Genomic DNA, 18,171 nt, shown 5'->3' with positions numbered 1-18,171 from the left:
TCCTATATATTTGCTTAAAAGAAATAAAAACGTTTCCCAAAAACTTGTACAAAAATGTTAACAGCAGCTTATTCAGAACACCCCAAACTAGACACAGCCCTGATGTGCACCGGTAGGATAAACAAACTGTGAGATATTCATACAATAGAATGCTACTAAGCAATTAAAAAGGAATGAACTAATGATAAATTCAAGAGGAATGAATTTTAAAACATTATACTGAGTTTCAAAGAAGTCTTACACCAAAGAGGCTGTATTGCACAATTTTATTTATGTTCAGTTGGCAAGGTAGATTAACTAGATAGAAATTTTCTGAGGCACTGGTCATGTTCTCGATAGGCATTTAGACTATATAGTTGTATGCACTTGCCAAATCTTTAAATACATGCTTATAACTTACACATTTCACTGTATGTGAATTTTATCTTAAAAAAGAACAAACTAGGAAAACAAAAATTCTATCGAAGAAATATGTCTATTAAAGACATGGCATATGCACAGTGAAGTATATGAAATGACTGGCCAATGGGGACCTGCTGTAACATATATAGAGAACTCTACCCAGTATGGTGATAGTCTATGTGGGAAAAGAATCTGAAAGAGAATGGATATGTGTACATGCGTAACACCTACACTGTGAATCACCTGTGTTGTACAGCAGAAATTATCACAACATTATAAATCAACTACCTTTCAACAAATTTTTTTAAAAGACTACAAGTTTTTTAAACTTTTTTTAAAAATGGTACTAAATAAGAAAAAAATTCAACAATTTTTGGAAAAAAATACATAATTTAACTCAAGTTTATGAAAAAACAGAAGGACCCCTGCACTTAACACAGATGTCAGCCTGGCCTCATCCCCAACCTCCTTCAGTTCTCTGGTAAAATACAATTTTAACATAAAAGCCTTTTCTAACAATCCTACTTAACAAGTACCCACAACCTTCTAAATTTCTATCTTTGCATTCTGCTTAATATATATCCTCATAACCTTTATAGTATCACCACAAGAACACATCTGTCTGCTGTGATGTCTTAACACCAGCAAAATGTAAATACCAAGAGAGAAGGGGGGAGAGAGAGAGCAATCTTGAACATTTTATCACATTTTGTTTGTTTTTTTCTCTTAACATTACTGCATTTTTAACATCTCACATCACTGCAATCAACTTTGGTTTGAGGTAGATTTTAATGGAATAACATTAAGCTTTAAAGGAATAGACAAAAATAGACAGTAAATAGGGAACCTCTCACCTCTTTTCAACAGTTTTTGGGCTCTATCTATAGGAAAGCTGAAATTTCCACTGAAATCTGCTCACTTCATGTATGTGATCCCTCTCCAGCCCTTACATCTCTGCAAGGAAGAGTGATTAATCTGACAAATAAGAGTTTGATATTAATTTGGCCATATTTTACTAGAGGGTGAGATCACTGAGTTAAGCCAGACCATGTTTGCCAGCTTCTTGTCTCCCTTTATTCAAGGCTTGACTGTCTCAGTGCCACCTATGACTGTCTGTGTGAAGCAGGCCCACAGGCTTCATTTATACAACATGCTGGATAAGGAGCATGATAATATGCCAATCAAGTCTCTCAGACAACATGAACAGATTCAGGGTGGGAGGCTTCATTCAGGCCTAAGCCATGTTCTCCAGTACAGCTTTTTTCCTAAGAATCTTGGAACAAAGGTTATAGGATACGTACCTAGATTAATAGTTTGTACATCTCATTCAGACAGTAATCATTCAATATATACCATATCAGTCAAAATGCCAAAGGAGTTATAAACTCCTAACTCAAGAAAAATAGAGAAAACATTAAAATAATATAAAACTCCATTGGGGCTAAATAACTTATTTTAATAAATTTGTTTTTAATACAAGTGTAAAATAAGATTCCTACCATTTCAACTACAGTTAAACCCAAACTTCAAAACTAAGTAAATAATTAGCAACATGTTAACTCTGAAGTTTTTAACTACAAGTTATTAAGTATAACACAGAACTCTTAAATATTTGATGTCTTCTGTCATAATATTAAAAACAAACTTCTTAGCATCCCAAGGCTATCAAATCTTTTTTTTTTAATAAGGAAAAGTATAGTCCCTGCTGGTGTTTATATTTGTCAAAAAAAAAATTTAAAACCAACGACTATTAACTTGAATATGATTTGAGTACTTCTATGCCATCCAAAAATGCTTGATACATACTAACTCACTGCAGGCTCATGATCCTGGTAAAAGAAATCATGGACTTTTAAACTACAAAACAAAGAAAATCTAACATTATTTAGTACTTTTCTTCTTCTTATATTATTATAATTTGTCCAATAAGGAAACAGATTTAATGTCATTGTTCTTCATTCAAATAGACTACTGCCATATGAGATTTTAGTTTCTGTTTCTTCTTAATTAGCTGGTTACTATCCAAAGTCTGAGGACAATTCTCATTAGAGCTGAGCATTTTCACATGAAGGTACTTAGTTTTAATTTAAAATAAGATTAATAATATATGTACACATAGATTAAAATATAACAAACATATGTAAACCAGTAAGATACATTCAACTAGAAAGCTGCAAAGTACCCATTAGAAAGAAGACATAAAGTGAAATAAAATTGATGGAAGGGAGGAGCCACGCATGTTGCATGCAGAAGTTTCAGGGCTAGGGATTAAACCCAAGCCACAGCAGTGACAATGCCAAATCCTTAACCGCTAGGCCACCAGGGAACTGAAAAGGTGAAATTTTTTAATTGAAATAATGCTTAAGAATATATGAGAAGAATAATTTCTCCTAGAGTTAAAACAAATGTGTTTTAAGGAGAAAGAAAAAAAAAAGGCCCCTTAAAGCTAAACATGGGCTTAGTTTAACTCATTAAAAATTATACCCCTGATTTTCCTTTGAGAAAAAAGAAACAGTATAAACAAGGGCATGAAACACAAGATTAAGATTCAAACTGGAGTCCCCATAGTGGCTGAGCAGTTAAAGAATCTGATTAGCATCCATGAGGACACAGGTTCAACCCCCGGTCATGGATCTCCCATTGCCATGAGCTGTGGTGTAGGCTGCAGATGCGGCTCAGATCCTACATTGTTGTGGCTGTGGTATAGGCCAGCAGCTACACCTTCAATTAGACCCCTAGCCTGGGAAACTCCATATGCCATGGGTGTGGCCTTAAAAAGCAAAAAAATAAAAAATAAGACTCGAACTAATAGTACTCTGTTGTCACTGAAAATTACAACTAGAAAAAAAATAAAATTCCAGATATCCATTTAATGTGGGCAAAAAATACAATGTTTATATCTAAAATATGTTAATAATTTATTTTCATTCATAATATAAAGTGTTCAGAAAGGTTTACTCTTCCCAGTGCTCAAAATTAAACAGGTATTGTTGTTCAGATCTAAGAATTATAATGGAAAGTAAGTCTACTTTTGCTGAACTAAAGCTCAAATAGATTCAAATAAAAAATATGTATGAAAATATCTAGATTAAACAATAAGATTTTAATTTTTGCTATTTTGCAATGACAATAGGTTTACTTTTTGGCATTTAAAAATATCTAGCCTTGTTTTATCAATATAAAACTATTTTAAAAATCACAATAAGATCTTTTATATATAACATAGAAAAACAATTTCACATGATATACTCTAAACACTTAAGAAATTACAATCCAGAAAGGGACAGTCTCCCTGAAACAGAAAGAAGTTCTTTCTTTTTGTCACCTCCATTCCTTATATATAATCTTTATTTTACATCATTTACATAGAAATACTTACCACAATCTGTCAAGGTAGATAAGAAAAAAAATTTTTTTTTTGCCTTCTAAAAGGTCATCAAGTAAATTTACTCAGTCTTCTTAGTATGCTTCTTTTTAACTTTATCTGAAGCATTAGGTATAGGTTTTGAAGTCGATGAACCAGTACCATTGAAAGATTTTGTTTCACTTTTCTTTTCACATGATGAAAACTGCTGCTGCCAGCCAAACAGCATCCGACTCAACGTATCCTCAAAAGGAGCAAAAGGCATAACAGCAGACTCTGTAATCATCATGGTTATCTGAAAAAAAAAAAAAAAAGGTCAATTTTGAATTTAAATAAAAAAGTTTTTCTGTTTCCTAAAACTGAGAGGGGAAAGTAAAAAGAAGATTCAAAACCCTTTTTTTCATTGAGGTACAACTGACATAACATTATACTAGTTTCAGGTGTACAACACAATGATATCGATATTTATGTGTATTGTGAAATGACCACTGCAATGTCTAGTTAACATCTGTTACCATGCAGTTACACACACAAAATTTTTTTATATGAGAACTTTTAAGATCTACTGTCTTAGCAACTTTCAAATATGCAATACAGTATTACAATAGTCACCATGCCATGCTATACACTATACACAGATGACCTATTTGTTTTTTAACTGTAAGTCTGTACGTTTTGACCCCCTTTACCCATTTCACCAACTCATGCCCCCCCACCCCACTTCTGGCAACCAAAATCTATTCTCTACACCTATGAGCTTGGGTTTTTTTTGAAAAAAATTTTAGGTTCTACATATAAGATTATTTGTATTTATCTCATTTTTTCACCTAGCACAATGCCATCAAGGTCCACCCATGTTGTAGCAAATGACGAGACTGCATTCTTTTTATGGCTGAATAATATTCCATTGTATGTATACATACCACATCTTCTTTATCCATTCATCTATCAATGGACACTTAGGTTGCTTCTGTATTCTGCTACTGTAAATCACACTTCAGTGTGCAAAAAACATGGGGGTATACATATCTTTTCTGTTTTTGTCTCCTTCAGATAAGTACCCAGAAATGGAACTGATATATCATACAGTAGTTCTATTTTGAATTTTTTGAGGACACTCCATAATGGCTACACCAATTTACATCCTACCAACAGGGTATCGGGGTTCCCTTTTCTCCACATCCTCACCCATACTTGTTAATTTTTGTCTTTTTAATAATAGCCAGAAGGAAATTCTAACAGGTGTGAAGTGGTATCTTTGTGGTTTTTACTTGCATTTCCCTGACAATTAGTGATATTGAGCATCCTTTTATGTATCTGTTGGCCACTTGTATGTCTTTGGAAAAATGACTATTCATGTCTTCTGCCCATTTATTAACTGAATTATTATATTCTGTGCTATTGAGTTATATGAGTTCTTCATATATTTTGGATATTAACCCCTTATCAAATACATGATTGGCAAATATTTTCTCCCATTCAGGAGGTTTTTTCATTTTGTTAATAGTTTCCTTTGCTGTGCTAGTCTTTTACTTTGATGTAGTCCCATTAGTTTATTTTTCCTTTTGTCACTTTTGCTGTTGATGTAGGATTCAAAAAAATCATTGCAAAGACTGATGTCAAAGAGCCTACCACTTTTATTTTATTTCAGCTTTATGGTTTTAAGACATACATTTAAGTTTTTAATCTATTTTGAGTTAATTTTGTAAATGTGCCTGTCTACCATTTTGCCAGTTTTTTCAACACCATTTAATGAGGAGACTATCCTTTTCCTATTATATGTTCTTGACTCTTTTGTCATAAATTAACTGACCATTCATGTGTGGGTTTATTTCTGACTTTCAACTCTTTTCCACTGATTGGTGTCTGTTTTTATGTTAATGCCATGCTGTTTTGATTACTACAGGTTTGCAACATAGTTTGAAATCAGGGAGCATGATGGCTCCAGCTTTATTCTTCTTTCTCAGGACTGCTTTGGCTATTTGGGGTATTTTGGGGTTCTATACAAATTTCAGTATTGTTCTATTTCTGTGAGAAATGCTATTGGAATTCTGATAGGGATTACAATGAATCTATAAATTACTTGAGTAATATAAACATTTTTAACAATATCATTTCTTCCAATCCACAAGCATTAAAATAACTTTCCATTTATCTGCATCTTCTTCAGATTTCTTCCATTAATGTCTTACAGTTTTCAGCATCCAGGTCTTTCATCTCCTTGGTCTGGGCATTTTATTCTTTTGATGCAACATACTTTTAATTTTTTTTTAAGTTACATTGATTTACAATAGTCTGTCAATTTCTGCTGTACAGCAAAATGACCCATACATATTATATACATTCTTTTTTTCACATCATCCTCCATCATGTTCCACTGCAAGTGATTAGATATAATTTCCTGTGCTATACAACAGGATCTCATTGCTTATCCACAACAGACTGTTTTCTTAATTTCTTTTTCTAATAGCTTGTTATTCATGTACAGAAATGCATCAGATTTTTGCATACTGACTTTTTACCCTTAAACTTTATTGGATTTGTTTACTAGCTCTAAAAATTTCTTGGTCGAGTCTTTATGGTTTTCTATTAAATGATACCATGTCATCTGCAAATAGCCAAGTTTTACTTCATCCTTTCCAACTTGAATGCCTGCCCTCCCTTCTTCCCTCCCTTCTTTCCTTCTTTTCTTTACATTCACTTTGTTCAGATTTTTTTTGGGGGGATAAGTAGATGGTGATATATGATTGCCGTTTTCTTCCTTTTTTTTTTTTTTTTTTTTTTTTTCAGGGCCACATCTGCGACATATGGAATTTCCTGGGCTAAGGGTAAAACCAGAGCTGCCCAGCCACAGCAATGCCAGATCTGACTGCGTCTGTGACCTACTCCATAGCTCATGGCAATGCCAAATCCCTAACACACTGAGTGGGGCCAGGGATCAAACCTACATCTTCATGGATACCAGTTGGGTTTGTAACCAGCTGAGCCACAATGGGAACTCCTGCGGATGTTGAATTTGGTCAAATGCTTTTTCTGCATCTATTGAGATAATTATATGGCTTTTATCCCTCACTTTGTTGATATGATGTATCACATAGATTTTTTTTTTTACAGATAATGAACCAGCCTTGTATCCCTGGTATCATACCACTTGATCACTGTGTATAATCCTTTTAATGTATTGTTGAATCTGGTATGCCAAAATTTTGTTGAAGGTTTTTGCAACTATGTTATGAGGGATATAATGCCCTGTAATTTTTGCTTGTGGCACTCTTGTCTGGTTTTGCTATCAGGGTAATGTTGGCCTTTTAAAATGAGTTTGAAGACATTCCCTGATCTTCTATTTTTGGAAGAATGTGAGAAAGATTAGTATTAATTATTCTTTTAATGATTGGGAGAATTCACCAGCAAAACTCTCTGGTCCTAGACTTTCATTTGTTGGGACGATTCTGATTAGTGATATGATCTCTAGTAACTGGACTGTTCAGATTTTCTATTTCTTTGTGATTCAGTCTTAGTAGACTGTATGTTACTAGAAATTTATCTGTATCTTTTAGGTTGTCCAGTTTGTTGGCATTTAAGTGTTCACAGTGGTCTCTTAAGAATAAAAGGTACAATGTAACTTCATGGATATAAATTAAAAACACATGCACACACAAGACTGTGAGCATACTAATGCCAGTGAATTGTATACTTTTTAATTTTTTTGTACGTGTGTCTTTTAGGGCCACACCCACAGCATATGGAAGTTCCCAGGCTAGGGTCGAATCAGAGCTACAGCCACTGGCCTATGCCACAGCCACAGCTATGCCAGATCCAAGCCATGTCCACGACCTACACCACAGCTCACAGCAATGCCAGCTCCTTTAACCCATTGAGCAAGGCCAGGGATCAAACCTGCATCCTCATGGATACTAGTTGGGCTCATTACCACTGAGCCACAATGGGAACTCCTAAACTGTATACTTTTAAATAGATACTTTTGTTATAAATTTGATCTAAATAGAAATAAAAAGAACTTTTTAAATGCATGCACATAAACTACAGGCCAACCATGACTAAATAGTGTATATCAGACTCAATATCTCAACAAAATCAATATAAAAGACACAAACACATGAAACAATTATTAAAAGACACTAGATAACAACCAATATGGGCATAACCTAGTGGGATTAAAATCCCTAAAAAAAGGAAGATGAATAAAGTAAACTCCACATTTAGGCTGGCTTTTTCTTTTAAGGATATGTGTCAATTCATAGCATAGGGGAATGAAATGCAGAAGTCGCAAATGGGCTAAAGAGGCAGAGGCTGGAACATAAGAAGGGCAAAACACTTAAGACTTGAGGGCAATAATATCTTAAAGAGGAGGGAACCACATGTAAGTAAGCCCAAAAATCCATGCATAATCTCTGTCTTGGAGGAATTTACCAATACTAAACTGTGCCAACATAAAAATAGATTTCAAAAACCTAGCAAAAAACAATAGCTGAGATGCCAAAGGGCTGAGCAGACACTTCAGCAGGTGGCAGTTCAAGGCCAGGCAAGGTGGAGTTGCCAAGGGGTACACACCTCAAAGCTTAAATTGACACCCCAAAGGGTCACATTCCAGGTGGGCAAATCTGAAACAGACTAGCACTAATAAAGCCTAAAATCTACAAGATTAAAATAATCTGCTTGTGCAGATTAAACCTGGCTGCCAAAATAATGGTGAATATAGTCCCTGCCCTCAAGCGTCTTACAGACTAGTCAAGAGATAGGCAAGTAAAAAAGTAATTACAAAATAGTAAAGAGTAAGTGCAGGAATAGAGGTCTGTCCAGAAATCTTTAGGTAAGGGATATAGATTTGGAAGTCATTACCATACAAGAAAAAGATAAAGGCATAAATACAAATGTGATCACCTAGAAAGCATATAGAGTGAGAAGAAACCAAATATGTTAACCTTTGAGTTTATGCCATTAGTGGTTAAGATTTAAGAAAAATTTCCTTACATTAAATTATTCTTTAGAATAAATGGTTACATGAGATATACTAGCATAAGTATCCCAGTCATAGCTTGACTTCATGGATTGCCAATAAAAAAGAATTCAGATTAAACAGTGGTCTACTGTCAGGAAAACAGCAATGTCTTTTTACAAAATCCAAAAAAGACTGTCAAAATTTAAAGTATTTCCTGAGAACATGAACTATACTAATTATTTTTCAAAGGTTATAATAGACCTTCCACTCCCAGCAGACTCATCACTCAGCTGAGAAGTACTGTTGACATCACAAGTTACTGGTGAGATAGACTTAGGAGGTTCATGGATGGATTTCTGGGAATTCAGCCTCTTATCAGGGCATGACTCAGCAATGTGACACATACATAATGGTGACAAATGTAATGACCCCTTATTCTTTTACAAGTAAAATATAAAACTGTCTCCTTATTTAGCAAACTATTAAAAGAAAAAGAATATTACCTAAATTAAATAGCATCTGACTTCATAGTCACCTGCTTATTAAAAAGGGAAGGAGGAGTTCCTGCTGTGGCACAATGGGATTAACAGCATTTCTGGAGCGCTGGGACACAGGTTCGATCCTCAGTCTGGCACAGTGGGTTAAGGATCTGGCATTGCCAAGTGGCATATGATCCCTGGCCCAAACACTCCTTATGTCCCAGGGCAGCCAAAAAAGAGAGAGAGAAGGAAATCTAAAAAAGTAAAAGCCCTAAAAAATAATCTGACATTTAAACATATCCTAAAATATAAATTAATTCTGGTAAAGAAACTGTTTAAAGTACTGCCACATTCTTTATACCTCATATTACCTCATTTCAAAATATGCCCAGAAAAATGTGACCTAATATATAAGTTCCTCAAAGGCACAAATATACTTTTATATCCTCTATAGGGCCTAGCATTTAAAGTACAGTAAAAAGAAAAAAAAAAAAAAAAAACAGAACTCCTACTTCATATGAATAATTCAGACTATTAAACGCAGATAAGAAAAATTTACATGATTAGTCTTTCTTCACCCAGAAAATACTTCTTTCTGTCACCACCTGCTCAAATCTAAACAATCCTTTGTAGTAAGTGTCTACTCCATGAAGTTCTCCTAAACACCCTCCAATGAAAGTCATCTTGCCCTACAACAAACTCCTGATGGTTTTCTGGTCACTCTATGTTTTCTTCATTGATGATGTCATTCACTCAGACATTACTAATTATTACCCTCAATGACTGTCATATAAATAAAATCTTAAGATTTTGGAGTTCCTGCTGTAGCACAGTGGGATTGATGGCAGCTCTGCAGTGCCAGGGCTCAGGATGGATCCCCAGCCCAGCACAGTGGGTTAAAGGGCCCAGCACTGCCACAGCTGCAGAGCAGGTGGCAACAGCAGTTTGGATCTGATCCCTCGCCTGGGAACTCCATATGCTGCAGGGAAGCTGAAAAAAGAAAAAAGAAAAAAATCTTAATACTTTCATTTTTATAAATCTCCTTTTCAATAAGCTGGTTAAATAAATTGTTCATCTGGTAGTATAGTGTTCGATAAGTACATATGGAAAAATTAAATACAGGGGAAACTTAGGAAAAAACATTTTGGTCATTTACCAATCAGTCAACTAATACACATTAAAAATCCACTACATGAACCAGACACAATGCTAGGGAGACAGTGACGAATGAAACAAACTTAGTCCTTATCCTCATAAAGTTTAAAAGTATAGTGTCTCATGTTTCTTTTGAGACAATAACATCTTGAGAATAGAGTTGTGTCTTATTCAAAGTTTATGTGTCTATTTGTACACATTTGTTTACATGTCCATTTGTCCCCCAATGGGCCTATTATCTCTGCCCCTCATTCACGTATTCAACAATATACCATACTATCTGAATACACCTCTCAAAAGCATTCTACATTAACTAGTCCTTTTTCACTCTATCCTTCTTAATACCATCTCCTGATTTTCAGCAACTTCTTTCCAGTTTCCCATTCTCGATCTTCCCTCTCCAAATATTAGAAAATCTCATGAGTCCTCACTCCTACCTTACCCTATGCTTTTGTCCTGATGACTCCTTAAGTTATCTTACAAACTGAATACAATTTTATTATGAAGTTAAACAAACTGCCATTAAAGTTCATATCAGTATGCAAAAAACTGAGAAAATGTTGAAAAGAAAACAAACATACCAGAATAACCAGAAAACACTGAAAAAGAAAAAGTGCCTGATTTTCTTTGGGTTTTTTTTTTTGTTGTTGTTGTTGTTTTGTTTTATTTTTTTGTCTTTCGTCATTTTAGAGCTGTACCACAGCACATGGAGGTTCCCAGGCTAGGAGTCAAATCGGAGCTGTAGCTACCAGTCTATATATACCATGGCCACAGCCACAACAACGCAGGATCCAAGCCGCATCTGCGACCTACACCACAGCTCACAACAAGGCCAGATCCTTAACCCACTGGGCAAGGCCAGGGATTGAATCTGCATCCTCATGGATACTAAGTCAGGTTCATAAGCCACTGAACCATGATGGGAACTGCTGCCTGCTTCTCTTTGTGAATGGGATATATAGACAGACTTTAATTTTTTCCAGTCTGATAAGTGAGAAATTGAATCTGTTACTTTAATTAATATATTCCCAAATGAACAAGTCACATTTTTCCATATGTTTAAGGGGCATCTTCATATCTTTTCTGTGTGAACTGTCTGTTGATAAATATTTTTTAAATTTTTTATTACATGTTTGGTCCTTTATCCCTTATTTTTTAAGAAGTTGTTCCATATTAGGAATACAAGCCCTCTGTAATATATGCTACAACTATTTTATCACAGTTTAACAGCTGCTTTTTGCCTCTGTCTTGGTAGTTGTTGCCATGCCAACTTTTTAAAAAAAAGTGTTATAAGTCAAACTTATCAATATTTTCTTTATCGTAAAAGAACAAGTAAGCCCAAAATAAATACAAGGAAGGACACAATACAGACCTGAAATTAAGGAAATATAAAACAGAAAACAATGAAAGCAAAGGCTAGGTAATTCAAACAAATTGATGAAAATAATAAACCTCTAGTTAGACCAATTTGAAAAAAAAGAGAAGATACAAATGAGCAATACCAAGAATAAAAATGGAGACATTACTACAAATTGTACAGACATTAAAGGATAACAAAGAACTACTGTTAACAATTTCATGTCAGCAAAATCTAAAGCTTAAGTGAAATGGCAAATTCCTTGAAAAGTACAATTTGCCAATGAATACAAATAAAATGGAAAATCTGAATTGTCCTGTATCAAATATTTAAAATAATACCAAATCTACATAAAATCTTTCAGAAAGAATAGAACTGAACATGTCTCCACTTATTTAATGAGTCCAGTCTTATGACGATACAAAAACCGGACAAAGAAATGACAAAGAAAATATCTTTGATGAACACAGTGGAAAAATATATGTGGAAAATATTAGCAAACTGAATCCAAGTAATACACAAAAAGGATATAGCTTGATTAGTGGAGTTTATCACAAAAATGAAAGGTTGATATAGCATTTTTAAAAAATCATTAAGTGTAATCCACTATATTAACAGACTATAGGAGAAAAACCAGAGAATTATTTTAACCAACACAGAACAAAGTGGGAGTTTGTCGTGGTACAGCAGAAATGAATTCGACTAGGAACCATGAGGTTGCGGGTTCAATCCCTGGCCTCACTCAGTGGGTTAAGGATCCGGCGTTGCCGTGAGCTGTGGTGTAGGTCGCAGATGTGGCTCGGATCTGGCACTGCTATGGCTGTGGCATAGGCCGGCAGCTATAGCTCCGATTTGACTCCTAGCCTGGGAACCTCCATATGCCACAGGTGTGGCCCTAAAAAGCAAAACAAAACCAAAAAAAAAAAACAAAGCATTTAATGAAATTCCAAACTCATTCACAATAAAAATTCTCAGCTGACTGGGGATAGAAGGGAATTTTCTCAACCCAATAAGGAGCATCTGCAAGACACAGTTAACATCACACCTAATGGTAAAAGGCTGAATGTTTTCTCACTAAGGTCAGGAACAAGACAAAGACATCCACTCTCACCATTTCTATTTACCATTATACTGTAAACTCTAGTCAGGAAAATACACCAAGAAAAAAAAAGAAAGAAATAGCATCTAGATTAAAAAGGAAAAAAGGGAAAACTGTCTTTATTACAGATAACAAGATTGTGTAAGTAAATAGATTTATAAGAAGATCCTGCTGAATAGCATTGAGAACTATGTCTAGATACTCATGTCGCAACAGAAGAAAGGGTGGGGGAAAAAACTGTAACTGCAATGTATACATCTAAGGATGACCTGACCCCCTTGCTGTACAGTGGGAAAATAAAAAAAAAACAAACAAAAAAAAAAAAAAAACAAAAAAAAAAAAGATTGTGTAAGTAGACAACACTAAGAAATATACACAAAAAATACCAGAATCAACTAAATTTAGCAAGGTCACAGGATACAAGAAGAATATACAAGAATCAATTATAAAACTACATACAAAAAATGTGAAATTAAAACTTGATACTTCTAAAATTACAATTTATAGGAGCTCCCTGGTGGATCAGCAGGTTGAGGACCTGGCATTGTCACTGCTGTGGCTTGGTTGCTGCTATACAATCCCTGGCCCAGGAACTTCCGCATGCCATGGGTACAACCAAAATAAATAAATAAATAAAACAAAATAACAATTTATAAAGGTATCCCCAAAAATAAACTACTTCAAGATAAATTTAAACTTAACAAAATATATGTAAAACAATGAAAACCATAAAACATTACTGAAAGAAATTTAAGAACACCTCATTAATGTAGAGATTTATCATATTAATGGATTGTTAGGCGCAGTATTTTTAAGACATTTTTATCTGAAACAGATATCTTGATACAAGACGATCTCAATCATAATCCCAAAAGCCTTTTTTTTGGGGGGGGGTAGAAAGTGAAACCCTAATGATACTTATACAAATATGTAAAAAACCTAGAAGAGCTGAAGAAATCTTAAGAAAGAACACAGCTGAAGTATTTACATTACTTGATTTCAAATCATCCTGTAAGTTATATTTATTAAGCCAGTTTGATATTACTAAGGACAGACCTATAAATCACTGAAAAGAAATAGATCCATACATGTAAGGACAAATGATTTTCAACAAAGATGTCAAGATAATTCAGTGAGATAAAGGATACAGTCTTTTCAACAAACAGTGCTAGAACAACTCTATATTCATATGGGAAAAATAAGCCTGACCCTTAACTCAGGCCAATTATAAAACTTAACTTGAAAGAGACCATAGACCTAAATGTAAAAATAAAACCAAAAAACTGTAAGAAGAAAATACAGGTGAAATTCTTCACTATCTTGGGGTATGAAAGAATTTCTTGGGACACAAAAAGCAGGGTCATAAAAAGAAAATTTGAAAAACTGAACTTCATAAAAATTAAAAACTTTAGTTCTTCTAACAACAAATGTTAAGAGAATAAAAAGTCACAAAATGGGAGAAAAATATCTCCAATACATATATTTCACAAAGGACTGTATACTGAACACATAAGAGAACTGTTACAACTCAATAATAAGACAAACAATCAAATTTCTTTTAACAGGCAAAATATCTGACACTGCCCAAAAGATGATAGGCATGACATCAATATCATGGCAAAGTGAGATGTTGCCTTTGTCTCTCCCCTTCAATTTATAACCAGTAAAATATCCATAATGGAACAAAGGTGCCTCTGCCCAGTGCACCAGGATGCCAGAGAATTCCACACATCTGTACATCCAAAGGCAGACGGGCTAGAACACATAGAAGAGGTAGAACCAGGGGAACAGTGCTGCAATCCTGGTCCGCTAACTGTGGCAGCTGAGCCCACAGCTCCAGAGACCCTGGTAGAGCAAGAAGCAGAACACATGACTCCAGCCTACCAGCTGCAGCACCCACATCCATAGGTAATTGGGCTTCAGGGACAGCAGGTCCTGGGACTCTGTCCTTCCAGTCATGAAGAAACCCACAATTCCAGCCCCCTCACTCTTCCACCCACAGCCACCAAGCCCATGAACCTGACAACACCAGACTAGCAGAAGCACCCACACAAACCTGGCTCCCATCCACCATCCCTCTCCCCTCACAGTGATGGAGACTGCCACTTAGGATACCTCAGACACTGGAGAAGAATCCACCATCCCAGTACCCCAGGCAGCAACACTAAGAGCAATGGCAGCAACAAGGCGCCCACAACAGGCACAAGAAGTGCTAACAAGGGCATAGGGCAACACCTCTGAAGGAGGCAGTTGAGGGTGGAAGTATAAACAGAGGCAGCTTTTTTGCTAAAAAGCCAAAAAACTTGTGCTATAGCACCACCTACTGGAAAACAAAAGTAAGGTCTCTAATTTCTAAATTGCCGAATCATTAGAATCAAGTAGAAAGGTGTTCTGGGCTTCACATGCCCAGGCAGATAGACAACTCATCAAGCACCATAAAGAACCACAGCAACCCTGTACCACAAAAAGAAAATGGCAATTCTCCAGAAACCAAACTTAAAGTCATGGAATATTGCAATCTAACTGGTAGAGAATTCAAAATAGCTGTCAGGAAGAAACTCAACGAGCTGTAAGAAAACTCAGGAAGGCTGTTCAATAAGCTCAGGAATAAATTTAATGAACAGAAGGAATATTTAACTGAAGACATTAAAACTCTAAAAAACAACCAAAAAAAAAAAACTGGGCTGCTGAAGATCACAACAACTGAGATGAAGAAGACATTAGAAAGCACTGGAAATAGAACAGACCACATGGAAGAGAGAATTAGTGAGCTCGAGGATAGAAATCTAGAAATGATACAAGCAGAAGGAAAAGAAACTCAAGATATTTAAAAAATGGGGAAATGATATGAAAGCTACCTGACTCTTCAGGAAGGGCAACGTTAGGGTAATTGGTAACTGAGCAGACAGAGAGAGGGAGAAAGGAGCAAAGAGCTTAAAGAAACAATAGCTGAGAATTCCCCAAACCTGGGGAAGGAACTGGATATACAAATCCATGAAGAAAACACCTAACTACCTCAAAGCAAAAAGACCTATGAAAATATAAGCTGGTCTTCTTTGCAAAAACTGTCAAATTTATTCTAAAATTCATATGGAAATTCAAGAGACCTAGAAAGGTCAAAATAATCCTGAGAAAGAACAACACACCTGGAAGACTCACACTTCCCAATTTCAAAACTTAATACAAAGCTAAAATAATTAGAACAGCATGGTACTAGCATGAGGATAGGCATGATGAATGGAATAAAAGTGAGAGTCCAGAAATAAACTCTTACATTCACAGTCAACTAATTTTCTACAAGGGTGCCAAGACAATTCAATGAGGGAAAGAAAAGATTTTTTAATAAGTGGTGCTTGAACAAGTAGTTATCCAGATGTATAGAATAAGGTTACACTCTTCATCATACCATACACAAAAATTAACTCCATGTAACAGATCATACAGATAAATACAAGAGTTAAACTATAGATCTCTTAGAAGAAACCACAGAGGTAAATCTTTTTTACCTTAGATTTGGCAATGGTTTCTTACATATGACACCAAAAGTATACACAACAAAAGAGAAAACAGGTAAACTGGACTTAAAAATTTTTAAATTTTGTTTCCCAGGATACTATTACAACAGTGAAAAGAAAACCCACAGAATAGAAGAAAACATTTGCAAATCAGAAATCTAATAAGGGTCCAGTATCCAGGATATATAAAGAAAACTTATAACTCAACATTAAAAAGACAAACGACATGATTAAAAATGGGCAAATGATTTGAACAGACCTTTTTCCAAGGAACATATACAAATGGCCAACAAATACATGAAAGGATGCTCAGCATTGTTAGTCATCAAGGAAAAATAAATCAAAATCACAATTGAGTTGCCTCTTCACACCCACTAGAATGGCTCTATTAAAAAATATAAGCATTGGTAAAGACATGTGAAATTAGAACTCTCATACACATTGCTAGTGGAAATGTAAAAATGACAAAGCTACTTTGGAAAATAGTCTGTTAGCTCCTTAAAAGGTTAAATATAAAATTACTATAAGATCTAATAATTCCATTCCTGTATGACATACCCAAGAGAAATATAATACATATCCACACAAAAACCTGTACATGAATATTCAGAGCATATTATTCATATTAGTCAAAAAGTAAAACAACCCAAATGTCCATCAAAATAAAATGTGGTATGTCCATACAATGGAATATTATTTGGCAATAAAAAGGAATAACATACTGATAAATACTAAGACACTGATGAACCTCAAAAATATCATGCTAAGTGAAAGGAACCAGTCACAGGCCATGTGTGATTCCACTTATATGAAGTGTTAGAATAAGCAAATTTATAGACAGAAAATAGATTAGTGGTTGCCTATAGCTGAGGGGATTGAGGGAAAACGTGAAGTGACTGCCAATGAGTATGAGGTTTATTTTGGGGTAATGACTGTGGTAATAACTGTATGACTGTGAATATACTAAAAGCCACTGAATTGTACCCTTTAAATATATGGTATGTAAAACATATCTCAATAAAGCTATTATAAAAAAATACAGATCAAAATTTGAAGAGATCTTGCCTCAGATATTTGAAGTACAACATGTAAGGTAAAACAGCTACAGATTACCTCCATTGCAGAGACTACTGGGATAAAAATAAATGATCCCTACAATGATTTGGTTCTAAGATATATGTTTATATAATATACATTGTTTTCCTTTTAACCATCCAATATGTAAAATCTTAGCCAAAAATATCTGAGATAGAGCTATCGATAAAAATTTCTTTAGGCTTAAATAATAATATTATTTTAAAACCAATTGTCTACTTGTGAATAGTAAACAGTATCTAATAATTGTAAGAAGAATTATCAGAATTAGCCTTATAATTCAGCTGCAAATAAAATTTATAAGATGGGTCAGACACAGTCATAGAATGGCATGCATTATCTCCAATTCTATCAACAATTGGTATAATGAAGATGAGGAAATCAGAATTCAGAGACATTAAGTTACTTGCCTATTTGGGGATTAGAGAACAAAGCCAGGATTTGAATTTAAGACTGTCTGTCTTTTGAACTGATGATTTTATACCATACCATTTCCCATCTTCAAGAAAGAATAAAGGCATCCAACCAGGCAGTAGTATTTAAAGAGAATGACCACAAATACATCCTAATATAAAATTTCAAAATTTTAAAGCTTAAAGGAACTTTAGAGAACATACACTCCAAGAACTGTATTTTACATATGACACAACACTGTATCTTTACAGTCTCTGATCGGCCTTGGCAAATTCCACTACTCTCTAGCTTCCAAGGTACTATGAGGTTGTCTGCAAATTTTTCCTGATAG

General features: G+C 34.7%; 1 protein-coding gene across 2 annotated transcripts in view; it reads right to left on the bottom strand.

Moving 5' to 3' along the window:
* Nucleotides 1–249: 249 nt before the first annotated feature.
* Nucleotides 250–18,171, bottom strand: part of TMEM38B (transmembrane protein 38B) — a 774,558-nt gene continuing 756,636 nt past the window's right edge. Inside the window, exon 6 of one of the 2 annotated variants that reach the window (XM_085019025.1) lies at nt 250–4,061. In XM_085019025.1, coding sequence (XP_084875151.1) covers nt 3,849–4,061 — 213 coding nt within the window. In that variant the 3' untranslated portion in view covers nt 250–3,848. 2 annotated transcript variants of the gene reach the window in all.

The sequence above is a fragment of the Sus scrofa genome, chromosome 1, assembly GCF_054392235.1.
Source record: "Sus scrofa isolate SSC_HxYL_T2T_F1_AM1 chromosome 1, Sscrofa_HxYL_maternal_Yorkshire_Landrace_v2.0, whole genome shotgun sequence".
NCBI lineage: Eukaryota > Metazoa > Chordata > Mammalia > Artiodactyla > Suidae > Sus > Sus scrofa.
Note: the sequence above shows the minus strand (reverse complement) of the source record. Positions and strands in the feature narration are given on the sequence as shown.